At 42.7% G+C, this 27,468-nt stretch overlaps 1 protein-coding gene across 1 annotated transcript in view; it reads right to left on the reverse strand.

Moving 5' to 3' along the window:
• NEB (nebulin) overlaps positions 1-27,468 on the reverse strand; it is a 124,027-nt gene that overhangs the window by 68,117 nt on the left and 28,442 nt on the right. The window contains exons 33-57 of the mRNA XM_061363750.1: positions 26,453-26,557; positions 25,556-25,663; positions 24,516-24,827; positions 24,163-24,369; positions 23,584-23,688; positions 22,611-22,718; positions 21,483-21,794; positions 20,491-20,694; positions 20,041-20,145; positions 19,838-19,945; positions 18,324-18,635; positions 17,498-17,701; positions 17,046-17,150; positions 16,843-16,950; positions 13,198-13,509; positions 11,977-12,180; positions 11,530-11,634; positions 11,327-11,434; positions 4,780-5,091; positions 3,799-4,002; positions 2,924-3,028; positions 2,117-2,224; positions 1,265-1,576; positions 665-868; positions 87-191 (exon numbers count right to left, since the gene is read on the reverse strand). Coding sequence (XP_061219734.1) covers positions 87-191; positions 665-868; positions 1,265-1,576; positions 2,117-2,224; positions 2,924-3,028; positions 3,799-4,002; positions 4,780-5,091; positions 11,327-11,434; positions 11,530-11,634; positions 11,977-12,180; positions 13,198-13,509; positions 16,843-16,950; positions 17,046-17,150; positions 17,498-17,701; positions 18,324-18,635; positions 19,838-19,945; positions 20,041-20,145; positions 20,491-20,694; positions 21,483-21,794; positions 22,611-22,718; positions 23,584-23,688; positions 24,163-24,369; positions 24,516-24,827; positions 25,556-25,663; positions 26,453-26,557 — 4,482 coding nt within the window. The remainder of the gene's footprint in view (positions 1-86; positions 192-664; positions 869-1,264; positions 1,577-2,116; positions 2,225-2,923; positions 3,029-3,798; positions 4,003-4,779; positions 5,092-11,326; positions 11,435-11,529; positions 11,635-11,976; positions 12,181-13,197; positions 13,510-16,842; positions 16,951-17,045; positions 17,151-17,497; positions 17,702-18,323; positions 18,636-19,837; positions 19,946-20,040; positions 20,146-20,490; positions 20,695-21,482; positions 21,795-22,610; positions 22,719-23,583; positions 23,689-24,162; positions 24,370-24,515; positions 24,828-25,555; positions 25,664-26,452; positions 26,558-27,468) is intronic.

The raw sequence follows: 27,468 nt of genomic DNA on the forward strand, positions 1-27,468 counted from the left end.
AGTATTAAACATTAATGAAAGTCAGAGATGACAAAATTGTATTTGACAGATAAAAGGATCTCTGGCAACTCTTCAGTTTTACTCACCTGACTGTAGTTTATCTGGTTTTGTTTAGCTAGCAGGATTTCTGGTGTGTCAGGCATGACGTGAATCATAGTCTTATCTTTATTCCATACTTCAGTGTACAAACGCTAAGAAAGAATAAAGGAAGTGATTAAGATTGCATTCCAAAACAAGTCAGTATCTCTTTAGTCAGGTAAATCACAGAGCACACTAGATAAAATTATAGAAAAAATAGCATGAATAAACAGTTAGGTATTTAATCAGGTAGAGATACCATTATTAAAAAGATTTATCTGAGGAAATTCAATAACATTTAGAAAACTGCCACACTACTTAAGAATAATAAGTAAACAAGCATTATAACTGCTCACTGCAGAGACATGTCAAAGAAAAGATTAAAATGTAATACGCAGAATATTGTTATAAAGTTGAGGCTTCAATTACAAGGCTTGATAGTTTTTACTGAAATAAACAGAACACACTACAGGAAAATACATCATTTCTTAACTTCAGCATTACCTGTGATCATTATATTTCTAGTCCTGCACACAGAGGTGAGGCAGGGACTACTGATGTGTTACCTAATCGAATCAACACTCACCTTATTCATTGTCTCTGCATTCTGCTTGGCTAAGACCATTGGTACGGAATCAGGGATGCTAGTAAACTTAATTGTGTCCGGAGGCTGACGGTATACTTTATCACTCAGGATCTCTGCCGCCTTTTTGGCTTTTTCAACTTCTGGGGAACCAATTGGGACCCAACCAATGCCTCGTAACCACTGAAGGTCAGACTTGTAGCAGTTCTATTATCAAAAATATACATAGGTTATTCTGATAATAGTAATGAAAATTACCTAGTGCATCTTTTCACAGTTAAGTAACCTCACTATCAACTTTTAATTCAAATAAATTCAAAAACCCAGAGAAAATTTTAGGAAAAATAACTGCACACATACACATTAAGAGTGATACCATTATCCAAATTTCACAGAATGGCAGATGATAAAAAGCCCAAATTATGAAATTAAAGAATATAATTTAAATATCAGTTAGTTAAAATATCCTATTGGAGATAGAAGTTTCAAATTAGCAATGAAACTTAAATCTTGAAAATGTCATTCTACCACAGTGATATGCGATCCACCTATTTAAAATATCAAATACATTCCTCAACAAAAATGAAATCAAAAAGAGCTTACATCACTCTGCAGATCGTAGGCTTGCCTAGCATGGATAACATCATTCTGGTCTGGTAGACAGATCCACTGATGCAGATAGTGGCGGTAATCAATGTCACTGACCAGCCCCTGACATTTCTTGGCCAACACAATTCCCAGCATATCCACTGGGCTACTGAAGTGTGTCTTTGTCTTCTCAAAGGCTTTCTTGTACTCCCTGTCACTCTGGATCTTGGCTACGTGCATCGACCACATCATCTTTGGATCATCCTCTATGTTACGGGCTCCAATATGGTGGCCAAGCTGCTTGCGATAGCCTTCCTTGTACTTGTACTGAAATATAAATCAAGATAGTATATTTCTGTATTACCTACTAATATCAGTTACTCATATTAAATATTTCTAATAATAAACTCTTTAAATTACTCCATAGCCAAAGTCAAAACAACCCAAACTGTCAAAGCAATTCTGGAGCTAATAATATGAATTCTCACATTAAATTTCTGAGATTTGAGTTAGAACCCTAGAGATTTTTAAGTAAGCTTATTGATAAAAAAAACCTCACATTAGTGAGAAACAAACCTCTTATTAAATATTTGATCTTTATTAAATATAATAATATACATGGTCTTATGATTTAATTAAGGATATAGGTTTATGAGCTATGAAATTGATGGGAAGCACTATACTGCCCTTATAACTTCCCAAACTTTTTACAATAAAATCTGTAAACATATATAATAATTTGCTTCCCAAAATCTGTCATCTGGGATCACAGTTTAACTGAAATGCCTTTTTCAGATTTCAGCTATAACTTTCAGGTTGCAGAGATCAAATATCATCACACAAAAACCCAAAACAGTGGTTTCTTACATCACTGGCAATTTGCCTGGATGCTTTGGCAGCTTGGATGGGGATAGCATCACTTCTCAAATCGTAGCCTTTCTTTTTGTCTTCTTCCATGGCCTGCTTGTAGTGTTTCTAGGTAAAGAATTAAACAGTGAGATTTATGTAAGTTCATTCCATATATTGCATTCTATGTAAAACAGACTGTGAGTAGATTTTTAAAATTGTGTTAGGATTTATTCCAACATAGCTTTATCTAACTTTCTCAACTCAAAGCCCCATATCAGTAGGTGATACAAATTCATAACAAAGGAAAAGCTTTGCTAAATACATTTGATAACAATTTTTTTTCTGTTACTTCTTTGAACAACATAACATGGACTACAGTGTACAGATAAACTATTCTTCTATAAAGTGAAGTAAAACTTACTTTTTAAAGCCACTTCTTACTGATGTGAATTTATTTGCCTAAACTAACACTAAACATTGGGATAACTGCTCTTCAGAACTGTGCTGAAAATTACCTTTTTGGTATTTCCAAGCTTGAAATTAATTTTGTACCTTCCTAATAGTATGCACACTGAGAGAAACTACTCCCAGAAATTTATTGGAGACACACAGCTTCTCATGAAATTTATTGTCAATACTGCTCACTGTTGTATGCATGCACTACAGTATAAATATCAAAATTATGTTTTTAAAGTCACAATTTTGAGGATAAATATTGAGGGCTACTTAAAGAAATTGATGGTATCATCAATACAAGGTTTATCAGAACACTGATGACCCAGACATTAAATAGACCAGTTACATTTGGAGAGCTCACACACTCACCACACTGTAGTTTTGCATGTTCTGTTTTGCCAGTATGATTTCAGGTGTGTCAGGCATTACATGGATTTGTGTCTTGTCTTTATCCCAGGCCTCAGTATATAAACGCTGCAGGAGAAATAATATACATTAAAGGGGAAGAACGATGGTTACTAGCTGGAGACCTCCTAAAACACAAAAATTAAAGATCTGTACTCAAAGCCTAAAAAAAAACCCACCCAAAACAAAAAACCACCTTATTCCTTATATAGCAATGAGATTTTATATTCACTCTGTAACCTGTATATTAAGTATCTAGAGAATTAGTAATGGAGAAAGAATTCTGTTCAAAAAACAGTGTTTAGAAGAAAAGGCACAGAATACTCATCAGAGACACAGAGATCTAAATGCTAAGGACAAGGCGTGTTTGGAAGAGGAAACGGTTTTATTGACATAAACAGGGTTGAGATCAGGGCCACAGATTAAGAAAACTCTTACATTAAGTACTACACTGAATTGTTTAAAATAGGAATGTTTCAAAGACTGACCTAACACAAGTAGTTTATTAAGTATTAAACTACTAGATAAATCTAGATTTATTAAACAAATTGATATATTAAAAATTAGATGAAAGTTAGGTAACATATTACTAGATACACAGTATAGTATGTGGAAACTTCACAGTTGATAATTCAAATTTAAATCAATAATTCAAAAGATATTCTTTAATTAGCACCTACTGAAAAGAAGTTACCTGACAGCTACCAAAAATGTAATTTATACTTTCAAAGCCTTGCTTCACAGTTATCTGATACAGCAATCACATGTTTGTATCCCTAGTCCTGTCTAGAGTTTACGCAGGGACTTCTGATGTGTTACCTAATCGAATCAACACTCACCTTATTCATTGTCTCTGCATTCTGCTTGGCTAAGACCATTGGTACGGAATCAGGGATGCTAGTAAACTTAATTGTGTCCGGAGGCTGACGGTATACTTTGTCACTCAAGATCTCTCCTGCCTTTTTAGCTTTTTCAACTTCCAGGGAACCAATTGGGACCCAACCAATGCCTCGTAACCACTGAAGGTCAGACTTGTAGCAGTTCTATTACCAAATACAAATACAGCTGTCTCATTAATATTGCCAGGTAAACATTTTACATATACCATGAAACTAATTATTACTTTCTATAAGTTGTCTTCCTCCTACTTCAATCTGCAAAACAATCTTTGTTAGGAAGCTAGACTGAGACCCCATATCTGTAATACGTGAAGACATGTGAAGGAACATATCTAACTTCAAGAGGTATTTTTCACCCCAAAACATGCTGGAGAATGATCAAAGAGCAATAGATTATAACAAAACCCTGGAGTCAGTAGAAAGTTTTCCTGTAATATTTGTTCACAATAAATACATAGTTACCCACTTAAAACAACACTTCTTAATGAAAAACATCTTCTCCAAGACAGAACGAAGTAATACCTTCCAATAAAGAGGCCGAAATATAAAAAAAAAAAAAAAAAAAAAAAAGCCTAGGCAATTTCCTATTATATACTGTTAATCTGCATACTATTAAGATGCAGATTGACTATTAAGATGCAGATAGACTATTATGAAGGAGTATATGCATATAGATCTACTGTTCAGCTAATTAATAAGCTGTTTAGAAACTGCCCTAATACCCACACATACTGCTACTCACACAGAGATTCAATCAGTCCTAAAATTCCAATGACCTTGCTTGGGAATGAAAAAAGAAAAACATAATGTGAAAAAAACCAACCCAATATGGGACACAGACACTTCAAGCAGCATCCATATTTTAGAATCAAAAAAATGACATACAACTTAGAACTCCAATGCTTATCACCTAGTACTCACATCACTCTGCAGATCATAGGCTTGCCTAGCATGGATAACATCATTCTGGTCTGGTAGACAGATCCACTGATGCAGATAGTGGCGGTAATCAACGTCACTGACCAGCCCCTGACATTTCTTGGCCAACACAATTCCCAGCATATCCACTGGGCTACTGAAGTGTGTCTTTGTCTTCTCAAAGGCTTTCTTGTACTCCCTGTCACTCTGGATCTTGGCTACGTGCATCGACCACATCATCTTTGGATCATCCTCTATGTTACGGGCTCCAATATGGTGGCCAAGCTGCTTGCGATAGCCTTCCTTGTACTTGTACTACGGACAAAAAAGTGTTCAGAGAGATTTAGATTAGTTTTCATTTCATGAGAGAAGTTAGAAGCCCTGCATTCAATTACGAGCACCCGGAAACACTTTGAAAGGGTGGGCCCGCAAGGGCTCCACTGTACTTACATCACTTGCAATGTCTCTGGAAGCTTTAGCAGACGTGATAGGAATGGCATCTGCCCGCATGTCATAGCCCTTTTTCTTATCTTCCTCCATCGCAAGCCGGTACAGTTTCTGGAAGAGAAACAACCACTCTCCTCAAACAACAGTGCTTCCCAGGCCACAGCAGTGTCCAGAGATGGACGCTTAACCCCAGCTCAACCACCTACCTCACTGTAGTTCACTTTGTTCTGCTGGGCCAGCAAAATACCAGGTGTATCCGGCATAATGTGAATGCTGGTTTTATCTTTCTCCCAGGCTGACGTGTACGCACGCTGAAAAGAACAAGTCCAATGTGAAAGAAGACCAAGCTAGCACAGGGAAACATAAACAGCAAACTGCATCAAGGAACTGAAGCCACGGGACTCCACTTTGCAATGCCTCAGGAACACCTCTCCTAGTCCCAAAACATTCTAAAACTTCGCGCATCTCTTTTCTACCCTGCGCCCAATAACACATAAGAGAATTTGATCACAAACAACAAAAACAAAGACCCCGTGCAAGAGTAGGCAATATACTCATTAAGAAACCCAGGCCTCGGAAGGAGAGAACACAGCGTCTTGGGCCATGCACCTATTTCCCTCAGGCTGAAAACACAAGTAAAGCACACCTGGTTCATGATTTCAGAGTTGTGCTTTGCCAGAACCATGGGCATTGAGTCAGGAAGGCTTGTGAATTTGATGGTGTCTGGGTGTTGCCGGTATTTCTTGTCACTCAGGATGAGGCTCGCCCTCTTATTCTTCTCATCATCCAGCGAACCGATCGGGGACCAGCCAATGCCCCTCAGCCAAGTAAGGTCAGACTTGTACACGTTCTGAAAGGACAGGCAAGGACACAAAGCTGCTCAGCATCCTCCTTACGCCATGCAACCACTCCTCTTCTGTGATCAACATTTATGACCATACACTAAAACCAGCACTGGCCATTCCTTACAAATCTCAGCAAAAATAAAGCTGGACAGTTGGGAAATCTCCTGAATGGTCAAATCAGAAACTAATGAGACCCGGAGGAGAAAGGCTGAAACTGTAAATTTCTTTTCAACAGAAATACAGGGGGAATGGCTCTAAACTGAGAAAGGAGAGACTAAGATTAGCTATGAGGAAGAAGTTCTTCCTTGTGAGGGTGGTGTGGCACTGGCACAGGGTGCCAGGAGAAGCTCTGGATGCCCAGCGCCTGCAAGTATTCAGGGCTTTAAGCAACTGATTCTACTGGAAGACTGGTTCATACTGTAGAAGTCGTGGGAAGTGGAGATCATTGAGGTCCCTTCCAACCCCAAACCATTCTAGGATTCAGCAAGAATTTAAATACACCACACAGTCTCAGTCCCACAGAATAAGCCTACAATTACTCTCCCCATCTAGACCTACTCCAACAAAGGAATACCACTGACCAAAGTTGTTTCCTGGTTTTCACATAGACAGCAAGGAACAACTTACATCACTCTGGAGGTCGTACACTTTCCTGGCTTGTACAACGTCATTCTGGTCCGGCAGGCAGGTCCACCGATGCAGAGGGTGCTTGTAATCAACATCACTGACCAGCTCCTGACATTTCTTGGCCAGCACGATTCCCAGCATGTCCACTGGGCTACTGAAGTGTGTCTTTGTTTTCTCAAAGGCTTTCTTGTACTCCCTGTCACTCTGGATCTTGGCTACGTGCATCGACCACATCATCTTTGGATCATCCTCTATGTTACGGGCTCCAATATGGTGGCCACGCTGCTTGCGATAGCCTTCCTTGTACTTGTACTATAGCAATAAGGAGTTCAGAGAGTTTTAGATTAGGTTTCTTTCCCTCCATAGCAGCCCCTAAAGCTCAAACTCTCAACAAGTTAGCATCTTAAACCACAGAGAGTGAAAGCAAGAAAGTATTGAGATGATGAACTGCAGAGTGCGGCAGCGAAAAGATTCTTATAACATTATCTGCCTCATATGCTTTCCACATTTTCCAGATATTCCATGTCCTGTATATTAGGAGATACCACTTAGGATCTGGGAGTAAAAAAAGTCTTAACATAATGGCAGTGACACAAGAGCCACAAATCTCAATAACTAAACCCTATGGAAATATCAATTAGCAACCCTCAAGACAGTAGCCAAATAAACTACAATTATATCTATTTAGGAAATAAAAACTGAGGAACATAAAGACAGAATGGGAAGGTTAAGTGTAGACACCAGTTAAATTAAACAGATATATATACTAGTACATAAAAATAACAGCAAAATGTTTTATTTTACCCTGCCTATATTTTCTACACTAAAAATAGCTTGGGGTTTTTGTTCCCATTGTGCAGTTCAGCTGTGTCTGCTACCAGGGGCATGCAGAGTACTCACAGTGAGGGCAGGACACCTCCTCACAAATCCAGCCTGAATGCTCAAAGTGATGCTGCCACAAGCCCCTCACGGACATTGCTTTGGATTACGTCCATCACACAGATCCCACACATACTCTCCCCACACCATCTGCAAATTACCTAACAACACTGCACACCAACAACATGCAAGGCCAGTTACACGCAGACACTCCAGAATCAAAATAGTTATGGACTGACTGAATGGTTATGACATGTAAGAGCTATGTCGACTCCATCTGGCTGAGGTTAGAAGCCCTGCATTCAATTACGAGCACCCGGAAACACTTTGAAAGGGTGGGCCCGCAAGGGCTCCACTGTACTTACATCACTTGCAATGTCTCTGGAAGCTTTAGCAGACGTGATAGGAATGGCATCTGCCCGCATGTCATAGCCCTTTTTCTTATCTTCCTCCATCGCAAGCCGGTACAGTTTCTGGAAGAGAAACAACCACTCTCCTCAAACAACAGTGCTTCCCAGGCCACAGCAGTGTCCAGAGATGGACGCTTAACCCCAGCTCAACCACCTACCTCACTGTAGTTCACTTTGTTCTGCTGGGCCAGCAAAATACCAGGTGTATCCGGCATAATGTGAATGCTGGTTTTATCTTTCTCCCAAGGCTACGTGTACTACGTTGAAAAGAACAAGTCCAATGTGAAAGAAGACCAAGCTAGCACAGGGAAACAAACAGCAAACTGCATCAAGGAACTGAAGCCAGGGGACTCCACTTTGCAATGCCTCAGGAACACCTCTTCTAGTCCCAAAACATTCTAAAACTTCACCCTCTTCTTTTCCATGCTGCGCCCAAACACTGCTCCAACCACACATAAGAGAATTTGATCACAAACAACAAAAACAAAGACCCTGTGCAAGAGGAGGCAATATCCCCATTAAGAAACCCAGGCCTCAGAAGGAGAGAAAACAGCGTCTTGGGCCATGCACCTATTTCCCTCAGGCTGAAAACACAAGCAAAGCTCACCTGGTTCATGATTTCAGAGTTGTGCTTTGCCAGAACCATGGGCATTGAGTCGGGAAGGCTTGTGAATTTGATGGTGTCTGGGTGTTGCCGGTATTTCTTGTCACTCAGGATGAGGCTCGCCCTCTTATTCTTCTCATCGTCCAGCGAACCGATCGGGGACCAGCCAATGCCCCTCAGCCAAGTAAGGTCAGACTTGTACACGTTCTAAAAGGACAGGCAAGGACACAAAGCTGCTCAGCATCCTCCTTACACCATACAACCACTCCTCCTGCCAAGGGAAGCTCTGCCAACCAAAACACATTCCCCGGGTAAACCACTTGCCACCACAAAAGGGACTCCCGTTAAGCTCAGATCCACACCGCCTGCCTTCCCACACCTACAGCACCATGAGCAAGTGCCAAGCCATCCACATACCCTCTACCTCCATCTTTCTCATCTCCCCAGGAACCAACTGCAACACTTGGCCATCTCCATCCGGCTGGCAGAGCCATCAGAGAAGCCTTATACCTCATCACCTAACACTCTTCGTATCATTTGCCTCTGTACATCTGGCATTCCTTTGACCACTGACAGCCCTCCAGAGGAAAATATTTGACTCTGTTGCCCTCCCCCTGATGTACACAACTACAGACACCTGAAAACTGCTCAAGGCAAGACAGGACTCTTCTGTGACCATCATCCATGACCAAACACTAAAACCGGCACTGGCCATTCCTTACAAATCTCAGCAAAAATAAAGCTGGACAGTTGGAAAATCTCCTGAATGGTCAAATCAGAAACTGATGAGACCCGGAGGAGAAAGGCTGAAACTGTAAATTTCTTTTCAACAGAAATACAGGGGGAATGGCTCTAAACTGAGAAAGGAGAGACTAAGATTAGCTATGAGGAAGAAGTTCTTCCTTGTGAGGGTGGTGTGGCACTGGCACAGGGTGCCAGGAGAAGCTCTGGATGCCCAGTGCCTGCAAGTATTCAGGGCTTTAAGCAACCGAGCCTACTGGAAGACTGGTTCATACTGTAGAAGTCGTGGGAAGTGGAGATCATTGAGGTCCCTTCCAACCCCAAACCATTCTGGGGTTCAGCAAGAATTTAAATACACCACATAGTCTCAGTCCCACAGAATAAGCCTACAATTTCTCTCCCCATCTAGACCTACTCCAACAAAGGAATACCACTGACCAAAGTTGTTTCCTGGTTTTCACATAGAGAGCAAGGAACAACTTACATCACTCTGGAGGTCGTACACTTTCCTGGCTTGTACAACGTCATTCTGGTCCGGCAGACAGGTCCACCGATGCAGAGGGTGCTTGTAATCAACATCACTGACCAGCTCCTGGCATTTCTTGGCCAGCACGATTCCCAGCATGTCCACTGGGCTACTGAAGTGTGTCTTTGTCTTCTCAAAGGCTTTCTTGTACTCCCTGTCACTCTGGATCTTGGCTACGTGCATCGACCACATCATCTTTGGATCATCCTCTATGTTACGGGCTCCAATATGGTGGCCACGCTGCTTGCGATAGCCTTCCTTGTACTTGTACTGCAGGATTGAAGAAGCTCAGTCAGTTTCAGGACAGCTCTTCTCCCTTCTGACACTGTTCTGTAGCAGCACCTCGGAGCATGCACTTTTCTAATGGTGTCTGGCAAGATCACCAGCTGAAGAGGTGACTAAGTGCCTCATAGCCCTATTGAGTCCTATACACTTCCATCCCATGCATGTCTACACTGGGCCACAGAAGGTGCATGGAGCCCAGATAAGAACTGCAACACATCTAGCTTGGGAACCAGGAGGTATGTGTGCAAAGAAGACATTCTTCTCCATAGAGCCTAAGCACATCCACTGAGAGGCCTGCTCAGCAGCTGGGACACAAAAGTCAGGGAAAAGCACCAGACTGCTCCTGCAGGCAACCTGGGCCTCCATCTGCACAGTCCCAACAGTACTCACCCATAGCAGCCCATAGCAGCTGGCATACTCCACTGCTCCAGGCTCTCCTGCCAGTGCTCAGGAGTCTTATCCTCCCAGCTCAGTGTGGGCCCTGAGCTGCAGGCCTACAGCCACTGAGTGGGAAGTGACAAGAAAGTGCCAACTGAGAAAACACTCCCTTGCCTCTCAGTGAAATCTCATGTAAGACTGAAGAGATCAAACTCATTTCCTTCCAGCCAACAAAGGAGCCTTTAACTACCGAGTATCACACAAGAGATTAAATTTGGATCTTGCAGAGCTGAGACCTGAAAGGATACTCTCTGGCACTGCAATGACTGGCCTTCAGTGACTCCACCCACCCCTTGACAGAAAAGATAACTGCCCAATCATTACACAAAATTTGGCTTGATTTTCCAATCCAGTTGTCCATCTCAACTGGGTTGCTGTAATGTCAGGGCACAAAGACTCACCACACTGGTGGCAGAAACACATGTCACAAATCCAGCTTGAATGCTCAAGGTGATGCTGCCACAAGCCCCTCACAGACATTGCTTTGGATTACATCCATCACACTGATCCCACACATTCTCTCCCCACACCATCTGCAAATTACCTAACAACACTGCACAGCGACAACATGCAAGGCCAGTTACACGCAGACACTCCAGAATCAAAATAGTTATGGACTGGCTGAATGGTTATGACACGTAAGAGCTATGTCGACTCCATCTGGCTGAGGTTAGAAGCCCTGCATTCAATTACGAGCACCCGGAAACACTTTGAAAGGGTGGGCCGGCAAGGGCTCCGCTGTACTTACATCACTTGCAATGTCTCTGGAAGCTTTAGCAGATGTGATAGGAATGGCATCTGCCCGCATGTCATAGCCCTTTTTCTTATCTTCCTCCATCGCAAGCCGGTACAGTTTCTGGAAGAGAAACAACCACTCTCCTCAAACAACAGTGCTTCCCAGGCCACAGCAGTGTCCAGAGATGGACGCTTAACCCCAGCTCAACCACCTACCTCACTGTAGTTCACTTTGTTCTGCTGGGCCAGCAAAATACCAGGTGTATCCGGCATAATGTGAATGCTGGTTTTATCTTTCTCCCAGGCTGACGTGTACGCACGCTGAAAAGAACAAGTCCAACGTGAAAGAAGACCAAGCTAGCACAGGGACAAACAAACAGCAAACTGCATCACACTGCTGAAGCCCAGGGGACTCCAGAAGAGCATCCCTCAGGAACACCTCTTCTAGTCCCAAAACATTCTAAACTTCACCCTTCTTTTCCATGCTGCGCCCAAACACTGCTCCAACCACACATAAGAGAATTTGATCACAAACAACAAAAACAAAGACCCTGTGCAAGAGGAGGCAATATCCCCATCAAGAAACCCAGGCCTCGGAAGGAGAGAACACAGCATCTTGGGCCATGCACCTATTTCCAGGCTGAAAACACAAGCAAAGCTCACCTGGTTCATGATTTCAGAGTTGTGCTTTGCCAGAACCATGGGCATTGAGTCGGGAAGGCTCGTGAATTTGATGGTGTCTGGGTGTTGCCGGTATTTCTTGTCACTCAGGATGAGGCTCGCCCTCTTATTCTTCTCATCGTCCAGCGAACCGATCGGGGACCAGCCAATGCCCCTCAGCCAAGTAAGGTCAGACTTGTACACGTTCTGAAAGGACAGGCAAGGACACAAAGCTGCTCAGCATCCTCCTTACGCCATGCAACCACTCCTCCTGCCAAGGGAAGCTCTGCCAACCAAAACACATTCCCCGGGTAAACCACTTGCCACCACAAAGGGACTCCCATTAAGTTCAGATCCACACAGCCTGCCTTCCCACACCTACAGCTGTATGAGCAAGTGCCAAGCCATCCACATACCCTCTACCTCCATCTTCCTCATCTCCCCAGGAACCAACTGCCACACTTGGCCATCACCATCAGGCTGGCAGAGCCATCAGAGAAGCCTTATACCTCATCACCTAACACTCTTCGTATCATTTGCCTCTGTACATCTGGCATGCCTTTGACCACTGACAGCCCTCCAGAGGAAAATATTTGACTCTGTTGCCCTCACCCTGACGTACACAACTACAGACACCTGAAAACTGCTCAAGGCAAGACAGGACTCTTCTGTGATCATCATTTGTGACCATACACTAAAACCGGCACTGGCCATTCCTTACAAATCTCAGCAAAAATAAAGCTGGACAGTTGGAAAATCTCCTGAATGGTCAAATCAGAAACTAATGAGACCCGGAGGAGAAAGGCTGAAACTGTAAATTTCTTTTCAACAGAAATACAGGGGGAATGGCTCTAAACTGAGAAAGGAGAGACTAAGATTAGCTATGAGGAAGAAGTTCTTCCTTGTGAGGGTGTTGTGGCACTGGCACAGGGTGCCAGAAGAAACTCTGGATGCCCAGTGCCTGCAAGTATTCAGGGCTTTAAGCAACCGGGTCTACTGGAAGACTGGTTCATACTGTAGAAGTCGTGGGAAGTGGAGATCATTGAGGTCACTTCCAACCCCAAACCATTCTAGGATTCAGCAAGAATTTACGTACACCACATAGTCTCAGTCCCACAGAATAAGCCTACAATTTCTCTCCCCATCTAGACCTACTCCAACAAAGGAATACCACTGACCAAAGTTGTTTCCTGGTTTTCACATAGAGAGCAAGGAACAACTTACATCACTCTGGAGGTCATACACTTTCCTGGCTTGTACAACGTCATTCTGGTCCGGCAGACAGGTCCACCGATGCAGAGGGTGCTTGTAATCAACATCACTGACCAGCTCCTGACATTTCTTGGCCAGCACGATTCCCAGCATGTCCACTGGGCTACTGAAGTGTGTCTTTGTTTTCTCAAAGGCTTTCTTGTACTCCCTGTCACTCTGGATCTTGGCTACGTGCATCGACCACATCATCTTTGGATCATCCTCTATGTTACGGGCTCCAATATGGTGGCCACGCTGCTTGCGATAGCCTTCCTTGTACTTGTACTGCAGGATTGAAGAAGCTCAGTCAGTTTCAGGACAGCTCTTCTCCCTTCTGACACTGTTCTGTAGCAGCACCTCGGAGCATGCACTTTTCTAATGGTGTCTGGCAAGATCACCACCTGAAGAGGTGACTAAGTGCCTCATAGCCCTACTGTGTCCTACACAATTCCATCCTGTGCCATGTCTACACTGGGCCACAGAAGGTTCATGGATCCCAGACAAGAACTGCAACACAGCTAGCTCAGGAACCAGCAGGTACATGTTCAAAAAAGACAGGTTCTGCACACAACCTAAAACATCCCCAGTCAGGCCACTGGGAGGCCTGCTCAGCAGCTGGGACGCAAGTCAGGGAAAAGCACCAGACTGCTCCAGCAGGCAACCTGGGCCTCCATCTGCACAGTCCCAACAGTACTCACCCATAGCAGCCCATAGCAGCTGGCATACTCCACTGCTCCAGGCTCTCCTGCCAGTGCTCAGGAGTCTTATCCTCCCAGCTCAGTGTGTGCCCTGAGCTGCAGGCCTACAGCCACTGAGGTGGGAAGTGGCAAGGGGTAACACAACACTTTTTCAAAAATGTACATATTGAGAACTTCTGGAAGAAAGTTAGAGAAGAAGCAAAGAAACGAACCTTTGTGACTGCTGTCTACTAAAGGCGACCCTATTAAGAGCAAGAGGCTGAGGAAGAGTTCTTTGTTCACCTGCAGGGAGCATCACACTCAGAGTCCCTCATCCTGATAGGGGACTTTCACCATCTGGATATGGGTTGGAAAAACCATACAGCAAACAGCAAGCAGTCCTGGAGACTACTGGAGTGCACTGAAGACAACTTCCTAACATAGGTGATTGAGTCCTGACCAGAAAACAGGCACTGCTGGAGCTGTTGCTCACTCATAAGGAAGAACTTACTGAAGAGGTCAATACTGGAGAGAGCCTGGGCTGTTGCAATTGTGTTCTGGTAGATTTCTCAATAAAAAGGATACAGGAGAAGTAAAAAGTACAATCAGTACCCTAAACCTCAGAAAGGCGAACTTTCAGTTGGTTAGGGTGCTAGTGAGTGGGATGCCTGGGGAAAGTCTCCTCAGAAATACAGAAATAAACGAGAGCTGGAGTGTGAGGTGTCCCTGCCCATGGCAGGGAGGTTGGAACTAGATGATCTTAAGGTCCTTTCCAACCTTAACTATTCTATGATTCTATGATTCTATTTGAAGACATTATTCTCAGGGCACAAGAATTCTCCATCCCAACATTTAGGAAGACAGGCAGGAGAGGTAGGACATGAGCTTGACTAAGTGAAGACCTATTAGTCAAACTCAAATGCATAGGCAATAGCAGCAAAACCAAACCAAAACCAAAATGCACAGGCAATGGAGGCAGGGACACACATCCTGAATAAATTATAGAGATATGGCCCAGGAGAGCATGGAGTGGATCAGGAAAGCTAAAGCACAGCTGCAGCTGAACTTGGCTAAGGATGTTAAAAAAACAAGGAAGGTTTCTTCAGGTAGATAGGACAACAAAGGAAGATGAAAGAAACTGTACCCCTGCAATGAATGAAATGGGAGACCTGGCTACAACTGACATGGAGAAAGCTGGGGTACTCAACAAAACCTTTTCTTGGTCTTCACCAGCAAGTGCTCCAGCCACACCACCAAAGTCACAGAAGGCAAAAGCAGGGACTGGGAGAATGAAGTACTGCCCACGACCTGAGAAGATCAGGTTCAAGATCATCTAAGGAACCTGAAGGTGCACAACTCCATGGGACCCAATGAGATGTATCTGTGGTTCTGAGGGAACTGGCAGGTAAAGTGGCCAAGCCATTATCTATCCTATTTGAGATGTCATGGCCATCTGGTGAAATTCCCACTGACTGGAAAAGGGGAAACATAGCCCCTATATGTAAAAAGGCAAAAAAGAGAGTCCTGGGGACCTACAGGCCAGTTAGTCTCACCTTGGTGCCTGGCAAGATCATGGAGAGGATCCTCCAGGAAACTATGCTAAGGCACACATTAAACAGAAGTGACCAGTGTCACCAAACATGGCTTCACTACAGGCAAATCATGACTGACAAATGTGCTGGCCTTCTACCATGGTGCTACAACATTGGTGCATAGAGGAAGAGGGACTGACATCATCTACCTGGACTTGCGTGAGGCATTTGATACTGTCCCACACAACATTTTCATTTATATAATGAAGACAAAGGGATTTGATGGGTGGATCACTCAGCAGACAATGAATTGGCTAGATGGTCACACTCAAAAGAATTGTGGTAAATAACTTGATGTCTGGGTAGAAACCAGTGATGAGTTGTGTCCCTCAGAGGTCTGTACTTGAACCAGTATTATATAATGGCATTGCTGGGAACATGGACAGTGGGATTGAATGCACCCTCAGCAAGCTTGTGGATGTCACCAGGCTGAGTAGTGCAACTGATACATCAGAGGGAAGAGATGCCATCCAGCAAGACCTTGACACGTTTGAGAGGTGAAACTGGGTGAACCTCATGAGTTTCAACAAGGCAAGTGCAAGGGCCTGTATGTGGGTCAAGGCACTCCCAGACATGGTCACAGACATATAAGTGGACTGAAAACAGCCTATGGAAAAGGACTTGGGGGTACTGGTGGATTAAAAACTGATTAGCACAGAAAGCAAATCATATCCTGGGCTGCATCAAAAGAAGTTTGGCCAGCAGGTCAAGGGAGGAGATAATATCTGCTCCACTCATGATACACCACTTGGAACACTGAGTTCAGCTCTGGAGCACAAAGTGTAAGAAAGACATGGACCTGTTGGAGCAAGTCCACAGGAAGCCAAAAAAAAGATGCTCTAAGAGCCAGAGCACCTCTCCAATGGAGACTAGTAGAGAGACATGGAATTGTGCAGCCTGGGGAAGAAAAGACTCTGGAAACACCTTATAAAAGCTTTCGAATACCTAAAAAGGGTCTATAGGAAAGATGGGGAGGGACTCTTTATCAGGGAATACAGTAACAGCTCAGGGGAAAATGGTTTAAAACAGAAAGAGGATAGACTCAGATTAGACAGTAGGAAGAATGTCTTCACCATGATAGTAGTGAGGCACTATAAAAGGTTGCACAGAGAAGTGGAGGCTGCCCCATGCCTGGAAATGTCAAAGGCCAGTTTGGACAAGACTTGGAGTAGCCCGGTCTAATAGGGGAGGTATCCCTGCCTGTGGCAGGGGGGCAGAAACAACATGATTTTTAAGGTTGTTCCAACACAAACCACTCCAGGATTCTATGATTTTTTTTACAAATTCTCCTCCTGAAAAGTCAAGTAAGATAGAGAAAGGTGCTCCAAGAAGGGCTCTGCTGTACTTACATCACTTGCAATGTCTCTGGAAGCTTTAGCAGATGTAATAGGAATGGCATCTGCCCGCATGTCATAGCCCTTTTTCTTATCTTCCTCCATCGCAAGCCGGTACAGTTTCTGGAAGAGAAACAACCACTCTCCTCAAACAACAGTGCTTCCCAGGCCACAGCAGTGTCCAGAGATGGACGCTTAACCCCAGCTCAACCACCTACCTCACTGTAGTTCACTTTGTTCTGCTGGGCCAGCAAAATACCAGGTGTATCCGGCATAATGTGAATGCTGGTTTTATCTTTCTCCCAGGCTGACGTGTACGCACGCTGAAAAGAACAAGTCCAGTGTGAAAGAAGACCAAGCTAGCACAGGGAAACATAAACAGCAAACTGCATCAAGGAACTGAAGCCACGGGACTCCACTTTGCAATGCCTCAGGAACACCTCTTCTAGTCCCAAAACATTCTAAAACTTCACCCTTTTCTTTTCCATGCTGAGCCCAAACACTGCTCCAACCACACATAAGAGAATTTGATCACAAACAACAAAAACAATGACCCTGTGCAAGAGGAGGCAATATCCCCATTAAGAAACCCAGGCCTCGGAAGGAGAGAACACAGCGTCTTGGGCCATGCACCTATTTCCCTCAGGCTGAAAACACAAGCAAAGCTCACCTGGTTCATGATTTCAGAGTTGTGCTTTGCCAGAACCATGGGCATTGAGTCAGGAAGGCTTGTGAATTTGATGGTGTCTGGGTGTTGCCGGTATTTCTTGTCACTCAGGATGAGGCTCGCCCTCTTATTCTTCTCATCGTCCAGCGAACCGATCGGGGACCAGCCAATGCCCCTCAGCCAAGTAAGGTCAGACTTGTACACGTTCTGAAAGGACAGGCAAGGACACAAAGCTGCTCAGCATCCTCCTTACGCCATGCAACTACTCCTCTTCTGTGATCATCATGTATGACCACACAGTAACACCAGCACTGTCCATTCCTTACAAATCTCAGCAAAAATAAAGCTGGACAGTTGGGAAATCTCCTGAATGGTCAAATCAGAAACTAATGAGACCCGGAGGAGAAAGGCTGAAACTGTAAATTTCTTTTCAACAGAAATACAGGGGGAATGGCTCTAAACTGAGAAAGGAGAGACTAAGATTAGCTATGAGGAAGAAGTTCTTCCTTGTGAGGGTGTTGTGGCACTGGCACAGGGTGCCAGGAGAAGCTCTGGATGCCCAGCGCCTGCAAGCATTCAGGGCTTTAAGCAACCGAGTCTACTGGAAGACTGGTTCATACTGTAGAAGTCGTGGGAAGTGGAGATCATTGAGGTCCCTTACAACCCCAAACCATTCTAGGATTCAGCAAGAATTTAAATACACCACACAGTCTCAGTCCCACAGAATAAGCCTACAATTACTCTCCCCATCTAGACCTACTCCAACAAAGGAATACCACTGACCAAAGTTGTTTCCTGGTTTTCACATAGACAGCAAGGAACAACTTACATCACTCTGGAGGTCGTACACTTTCCTGGCTTGTACAACGTCATTCTGGTCCGGCAGGCAGGTCCACCGATGCAGAGGGTGCTTGTAATCAACATCACTGACCAGCTCCTGACATTTCTTGGCCAGCACGATTCCCAGCATGTCCACTGGGCTACTGAAGTGTGTCTTTGTCTTCTCAAAGGCTTTCTTGTACTCCCTGTCACTCTGGATCTTGGCTACGTGCATCGACCACATCATCTTTGGATCATCCTCTATGTTACGGGCTCCAATATGGTGGCCACGCTGCTTGCGATAGCCTTCCTTGTACTTGTACTGCAGGATTGAAGAAGCTCAGTCAGTTTCAGGACAGCTCTTCTCCCTTCTGACACTGTTCTGTAGCAGCACCTCGGAGCATGCACTTTTCTAATGGTGTCTGGCAAGATCACCACCTGAAGAGGTGACTAAGTGCCTCATAGCCCTATTGAGTCCTACACACTTCCATCCCATGCATGTCTACACTGGGCCACAGAAGGTTCATGGATCCCAGACAAGAACTGCAACACATCTAGCTTGGGAACCAGGAGGTGTGTGTGCAAAGAAGACATTCTTCTCCATAGAGCCTAAGCACATCCACTGAGAGGCCTGCTCAGCAGCTGGGACGCAAAAGTCAGGGAAAAGCCCCAGACTGCTCCAGCAGGCAACCTGGGCCTCCATCTGCACAGTCCCAACAGTACTCACCCATAGCAGCCCATAGCAGCTGGCATACTCCACTGCTCCAGGCTCTCCTGCCCAGTGCTCAGGAGTCTTATCCCCCCAGCCCAGTGTGGGCCCTGAGCTGCAGGCCTACAGCCACTGAGTGGGAAGTGACAAGAAAGTGCCAACTGACAAAACACTCCCTTGCCTCTCAGTGAAATCTCATGTAAGACTGAAGAGATCAAACTCATTTCCTTCCAGCCAACAAAGGAGCCTTTAACTACCAAGTATCACACAAGAGATTAAATTTGGATCTTGCAGAGCTGAGACCTGAAAGGATACTCTCTGGCACTGCAATGACTGGCCTTCAGTGACTCCACCCACCCCTTGACAGAAAAGATAACTGCCCAATCATTACACAAAATTTGGTTTGATTTTCCAATCCAGTTGTCCATCTCAACTGGGTTGCTGTAATGTCAGGGCACAAAGACTCACCACACTGGTGGCAGAAACACATGTCACAAATCCAGCCTGAATGCTCAAGGTGATGCTGCCACAAGCCCCTCACGGACATTGCTTTGGATTACGTCCATCACACAGATCCCACACATTCTCTCCCCACACCATCTGCAAATTACCTAACAACACTGCACAGCGACAACATGCAAGGCCAGTTACACACAGACACTCCAGAATCAAAATAGATATGGACTGGCTGAATGGTTATGACACATAAGAGCTATGTCGACTCCATCTGGCTGAGGTTAGAAGCCCTGCATTCAATTACGAGCACCCGGAAACACTTTGAAAGGGTGGGCCGGCAAGGGCTCCGCTGTACTTACATCACTTGCAATGTCTCTGGAAGCTTTAGCAGATGTGATAGGAATGGCATCTGCCCGCATGTCATAGCCCTTTTTCTTATCTTCCTCCATCGCAAGCCGGTACAGTTTCTGGAAGAGAAACAACCACTCTCCTCAAACAACAGTGCTTCCCAGGCCACAGCAGTGTCCAGAGATGGACGCTTAACCCCAGCTCAACCACCTACCTCACTGTAGTTCACTTTGTTCTGCTGGGCCAGCAAAATACCAGGTGTATCCGGCATAATGTGAATGCTGGTTTTATCTTTCTCCCAGGCTGACGTGTACGCACGCTGAAAAGAACAAGTCCAACGTGAAAGAAGACCAAGCTAGCACAGGGAAACAAACAGCAAACTGCATCAAGGAACTGAAGCCAGGGGACTCCACTTTGCAATGCCTCAGGAACACCTCTTCTAGTCCCAAAACATTCTAAAACTTCACCCTCTTCTTTTCCATGCTGCGCCCAAACACTGCTCCAACCACACATAAGAGAATTTGATCACAAACAACAAAAACAAAGACCCTGTGCAAGAGGAGGCAATATCCCCATTAAGAAACCCAGGCCTCGGAAGGAGAGAACACAGCATCTTGGGCCATGCACCTATTTCCCTCAGGCTGAAAACACAAGCAAAGCTCACCTGGTTCATGATTTCAGAGTTGTGCTTTGCCAGAACCATGGGCATTGAGTCGGGAAGGCTCGTGAATTTGATGGTGTCTGGGTGTTGCCGGTATTTCTTGTCACTCAGGATGAGGCTCGCCCTCTTATTCTTCTCATCGTCCAGCGAACCGATCGGGGACCAGCCAATGCCCCTCAGCCAAGTAAGGTCAGACTTGTACACGTTCTGAAAGGATAGGCAAGGACACAAAGCTGCTCAGCATCCTCCTTACGCCATGCAACCACTCCTCCTGCCAAGGGAAGCTCTGCCAACCAAAACACATTCCCTGGGTAAACCACTTGCCACCACAAAGGGACTCCCATTAAGCTCAGATTCACACAGCCTGCCTTACCACACCTACAGCTGTATGAGCAAGTGCCAAGCCATCCACATACCCTCCACCTCCATCTTTCTCAACTCCCCAGGAACCAATTGCCACACTTGGCCATCTCCGTCCGGCTGGCAGAGCCATCAGAGAAGCCTTATACCTCATCACCTAACACTCTTTTTATCATTTGCCTCTGCACACCTGGCATGCCTTTTCCCACTGACGGCCCTCCAGAGGAAAATATTTGACTCTGTTGGTCTTCCCCTGCCTTACAAAACTGCAGCCAGTTGTTAATTTCTTTTCAACATATTACAGGAAGAATGGCTTTAAGCTGACAGAGGAGAAATTTAGATTACATATTAGGAATAAATTCTTTCCTGTGAGGGTGGCAGTCACTGGTACAGCTACTGGATGACCTGTGCCTGGAAGTGTTCGAGGTCAGGTTGGACGGGGCTTTGAGCATCCTGGTCTAGTGGAAGGGGTCCCTGTGGCAGTGTGGTTGGTACTGTGCAAAACATGCTAAGTGGTGAAACTGGCCTTTTAGCTTCAATCTGATCTACATTGGCATCACAAACTAGTTATGAAATTTTTTTCAATAAGCCGTATATATCTTATAGAAAATAAATTTAATTCAGAGGAAGCTTACGTCACTCTGTAGTTCATAAACCCTCTTTGCCTGTTCGACATCAATCTGGTCTGGCAGACAAGTCCAGCGGTGCAGCACTCGTTTGTAGTCTACATCACTAACCAATTCCTGACATTTCTTAGCCAGAAGGAAGCCCAGCATATCCACGGGCATATTAAACTTTGTCTTCCACTTCTCAAAATCTTTCTTGTACTCCCTCTCACTCTGCATCTTAGCAACTTGCATAGACCACAGCATCTTAGGATCATCCTGTAAGCTGCGGAATCCAATGTGATGTCCCTGCTGCTTGCGGTAACCTTCTTTGTACTTGTACTAAAATGACAAAAATTGCATTATTGAAATTACAGTAAGGAACAGACAATGGTAAAATATATAAGCAAAACATGAATATATTATCTCAGTTCAATGTCTTTCATTAGCAATGAAATGAGCAACTTGTTATGGCTTTTCATGTAAATTTTTAGTAGTCCCTTGATTAATGTGCATCATTTGGTGTCAGTGAACAATGTCCCTCAGAAGGAAGACAGTCCCTGGAGAGGAAGAATGCATGGCTACAAGAATGGTCTCCTGTGCCATTTAATTTATACAGTCATACTGTTCAGAACTCCCAAAGGCCAACATATTGAACTATTTTGATGAATACAATAATCAGCAACGAAAATTGCAGATGCTTAATCACTCGAAACATTTCCTAATGATTGATAAAATCTCTTCCATAAATGCAGGACTTATATTTATACCAAGTTATGGTAACAGCACTGTGTGTCACCACATCTATTTCAGAGTTTTAAAAGGGATTTCTCAGTATGGGCACTGAGATCAGCTAACTGGACTAAATTTGCTGCTGCTCTGAAAATGCAACACCCAGAAGAGCAGACAACTGTTAACCTTGTATGACTAGCCACTCCATGGGCAGACCACAATCTTTGGAATTGTCAAGATGCCAGAGCAACCCTTCTTAAATTTTCTCCACTGACAAAAACAGATCAGGAAAGAGTTTTGCCAGCAATTTTGCTTTTTACTCCAGGCTACACCTTAGCAAAAAGGTGTATCTCAATCTAGTGCAACTCTGTAGGTTATAGCAACTAGATAAAGTGTCCGTCATATTAAATTAGAAATATTGCTTACGTCACTTGCAATGTCCCTTGAAGCTTTGGCAGTTTTCACTGAAATGGCTTCAGGTGTGAGGTCATAGCCTTTCTTTATCATCTGCTCCCAGCCAAGCTTGTAGAGTTTCTAAAATTTAAACCAGTATTAATTTAAAAGTCTTAGTAATATGCAAGTCACCTTCTATTTAGATCTGCTAATGAGCCATAATACCGAATTCTGATCACCTCTCAGGCTGCAGAACAGAAACTGAGAATAAGCAAGGAACCCAAGTCTTCCAAGTCTTAGGCTAGTGACTAAATAGTTTTTTTCTTTACTACAGCAGCTTCCTACTATGTCTTATCCAGAAGATTTGAAACATATGTGGGGAATTTGAAGTATATACATCCAGGATAACTGAAAACTTTTCAGTTGGCTCAACAAAATTGTAACTAATAAGGCTGTAATACAGCCATTTAATAGTCAGGTCAGTTTGTGCATGGTTGTTTTTAAGAACCAGCACTTGCAAGTCAAAATTTTGCCTCTAGGCAATAACGCAAAGCAAAATCTAAGTCTTTTATACCAGCACAATTGTCACTTTCTTATATTTGAAAGCTGACAGAAAAATTAGAATCACTGCATGTATTCCTTATCCCACATGTTAAACATATACACAATAAAATACTCATTTTGTAGTAACAAATTTTTAACATAATTGATTTCTATGATAAGCATAGAGTATGGATCATTCATATCCAGATTTTAAAATAAGAATTTATCTTTTCCATACAATAAAATGTAATTTAGGCTGCTACTTTGCTAGGCTGAAGATGGTATTGTTGCTACTCTGAAAATACTACTCACGTAAAAATTCTTGCCTCTGTCCTAAATCATCCACTCCATTTTTTCTAATTTAACACAAATTAATTACTTATTTTGAAATGGGAGGCATCTTTAAATTTGAATAAAGTGGATATTAATTAAAAATGTAATAGGAAGTATTGAAAAACACTACCTGACTGTAGTTCGCCTTGTTCTGTTTTGCTTGTAGAATATCTGGTGTATCTGGCATCACATGAACCTGAATTTTATCCTTCTCCCAGGCTTCAGTATAAGCATGCTATTGAAAAAAGTAACATCAGGTATGTCAAAATATAGGACAAAGCATGGCTCTTTGGGGATTTTCACCTTTCCATCTGTGCACTTTGGATATGGATGGGTAAAAAGATGAAGGTAATGACTTAGATTTATCTTAGGACATAATGACCCAATCCAGGATCAGCTGAATTAGGATGCAACCTTGCTTCTAATTAAGTCCAACTATCAAGATTTTCAGGGCCAGTAATTTCTATATAGGAATGAGAAGAATAGAGGTTGGAGAGGTAGCAATGAGAAAAATGAGGGAAGATTTATTTAACCAATGTTATCTATCAGCAACTGAGTATTTCATTAAGGGAAAGCAAAAAAAAACCAAACTTGTGACAGGTTGTTTTTCCCAGGGAAACACTGCTACATAAAGGCTGTAACAGAGACAACTGTTTCTTGAAATGGATTAGATGTGAATGTCTGCCTTATTTTCCCCTTAAATACTCACTTTGTTCATTATATTTGCATTCTGCTTTGCAAGGACCATGTCCATGGAATCGTTCTGTTTTGTAAAGGGGAACATGCTGGGATGCTGACGGTATTTCTGATCACTTGCAATTTCCATGGCTTTCTTAGATTTCTCCACATCAAGAGAGCCAGCAGGACTCCAACCAATACCCTTGAAATACTCATTATATTCCTGCTTGTACTCATTCTGCCAAACAGAATACAAAAGGAAAGTTTACAATATACAAATGGCTCATATAAAATAATCTGTTGCTCCCAAAACACAGCTGTAATGAAAAAAATCAGGGAAAAAAGGTCACAACAGTGAACAACAGAAAGACAAGAGAAACTTACATCACTTTGTATCTGATTCATGTTTCTGTACAGTTCTAAACTCATTGCATCTGGTAGCAGCATATATTTGTGAATCAGTCGTTTGTAGTTAGTATTGGTTATGCGATCTTGTGCCTCCTTAGCTGCTACAATGCTGAGCGTATCAGAAGGTGTTTGGTAATGTGTCTTGCTTTCCTCATAACCTTTCTTGTACTCGCGATCAGACTGCATCTTAGCCACTTGCATATAATGGACAAGTTTGGGATCGTCCTGAAGGCTGCGGAAGCCTACAAGTTTTCCCTTGTCTTGTTCATAACCTAATTTGTATTTATACTGTAAAGAAAACAGAGACAGAGACTTTAATTCTACTTCATTTGTTTAAAACACAGTATCTATCATGTGATGAAAAATCCCCACAACTTAGATTAATTTTTACATTATTAAAAAACATCACAAAGCAGACAGAAGTATTGGCTTGGTTGTAAAAAAAAAAAAAAAAAAAAAAAAAATGGTGGGCTAAATAAAATGTCTTCACGTTCCTCTCAGGCTGGATTTGTCCCTGCCACAGCACGTCCCTCATCACTGATACATAAAGGAATTCAGAATGGTCCTGATTCCAGAAACTGGTATTCTCTGCACCAAGAAATGTTACGAGACTTTCACCAAAGGAATAAAGATAACTGTACCACAGCAGTAAAAATAATTTTAGTTCGTATCTGTTCTTTCTGAGTATTCCTAAGAACAAACTTTGATCATTCTGTCTAAACTACAAATACAAGACATACATTTATAAACTATTCAAGAACCATCACACTGAGGAATAAACTGCCTTATTTTTTTTCTCTGGAAATACCTCATACATCTCTTTACCTTTCTAATTAAGAAATTTTTTTTTAACCCATCTAGAAAATGTATTGGAATATATATTGTATATTTCAGAACTATTTACAAGCAAAAAAAACAAAGACATTTCATATATTTGGCATATAAAATTGAATTGTGTCAAGAAATGAATGTTTTACAACATCTGAAATGGATCATGTTTTCTTTCAAGAACTTACATCACTAGCAATATCCCTAGAAGCTTTGGCAGCTTTAATAGGGATAGCATCAGCTCTAAGGTCATACCCTTTCTTCCTAGATTCTTCAAAAGAAAGTCTGTACATTTTCTGTGAAAAAAAAGAAAAGAAACATCCTTTAAAATGGCAAAACATACCACAATCACTTAAACAAAACTCTAGTAATTTAATACAATAGCGTGAAACAGAGACTATTCCTATATTTAACATTCCTTGAACAGTTCTTTAAGGCACTCAAGGGACAGAGCTATAAATATCCATTCAAAATTAACACTAATCCTAGTATTCATACATCAATGCAGATGGACTGAACTATAATCAGTGACAACACCCTATAATAAAAGAGCAAGAGATTGCGTTAGTTTTCCATGTGTGCAGATATTGGTGAATAGTTTACACATATAAGGATGCCACCTTTAAAAAAACAACATAAATATGTCTATTTCTATGCACACTGAAGATGTGCACAAACACTTTTCTATTTAGCATACACAGTCTTAAAAACTGGCTACCAAAAAATTCTCAAATACCATCTGTTACAGAAAGAATAGGTTCAATTTGCAAGAATTCTGAATCCTGTACAAAACATTGGGCACAGGGAAATAATACAGTAACTACAGTAACAAACACAGACAGTACTCAAACTCTATTTTGTCAGTAACTATTACATTTTAATGACCTACCTAAACACTTCGTAATCTAACTACATGTATTATGGGTTAAATTTTCAGTATTTAATTTTGGGGAAAGTGGGAAAAGGAAAATGAATCACTTGTGAAATTACTACAGGTTTGCAAAGTGAGAATGAGGGATACTGTCATATGCTGACTTCTCCCTTATTCCTAATTAAAAAAAAAAATTAAAAAATACAGTACTCACATCACTTAGATTAAATGCATTAACTTTTGCCAAAGCAATCTGTGGAATATCTGGTGTGATGTGAACTTTCTTTTTGTCTTCTTCCCATGCTTGTTTGTACTTGTGCTGGAAGGATAAAAAAAATAAAAAAAAAAAAGTCAACATAAAAAAACTACAGGAAACAGTCTGAAATAGTATTTGAAATATAATCTCTCTTTACAGTGGTGGAACTACTAACATGGCAGGAGCATGTGTCTTTTTATTTTAGCAATTAAAAGCAGTGTATATCAGGAATAGCTCTTATGAAGTTCATTGTGTGAGGCTGAAATAAAAGAATTTTTATTTCAATTTTTATTCAAATAATTGATTTCAATTTTCAATTTTGTTAGAGTATTTCATTGCTTCTCTTTTGAACAGCTCATTTGTCAAGCACATTGAACAGCAGAAAACAACAGGTTTCAGAACACACTGGGTCTGGCTGGGATGGAGCTAATCCTCTTCGCAGCAGCTCTAACCATGCTTTATTTTAGAATTGCAACTAAAATAATGCTGGTAACACACCAATGTTTCGGCTTTTGCTGAACAGTGCGTGCATAGTATCAAGGCCTTCACTGTTCCTCTGTGCCCCCACAGTGAACAAACTGGGGATGTGCAAGAAGTTGGGATGGGATATAACCAGGTAGATGAACCCAGCTAACCAAAGAAGTATGCCATGCCACATAATGTCATGCTCAGCAAATAAAAAGGGGCAGAGAGTGTTTTCTTGGGAACTGGCTGGATGTCAGCCTTCCCGTGGGAGGTGACACGCGACTGCTTTTGCATCACTTGTTTTCTATCTTCTTCCACTTCTCCTTTGCTTATTAAACATTTATTATCTTGACCCACAAGGGTTTTTTTTTTGCTTTTACTCTGCCCTTCCTCTTCCCCATCCCACTCTAAGGGAGGAAGTGAGCAAGTGGGCTACATGGTGCTTAGCTGCCTACCAAGGTCAACCCATGGCTAAAAGCCAAGCCAGAAGGTATAAGAAAAAAAAAGTT

The sequence above is a fragment of the Neopsephotus bourkii genome, unplaced genomic scaffold (assembly GCF_033783945.1).
Source record: "Neopsephotus bourkii isolate Nb327-2 ecotype Australia unplaced genomic scaffold, CSIRO-AGI_Nbou_v1 NB_1181, whole genome shotgun sequence".
NCBI lineage: Eukaryota > Metazoa > Chordata > Aves > Psittaciformes > Psittacidae > Neopsephotus > Neopsephotus bourkii.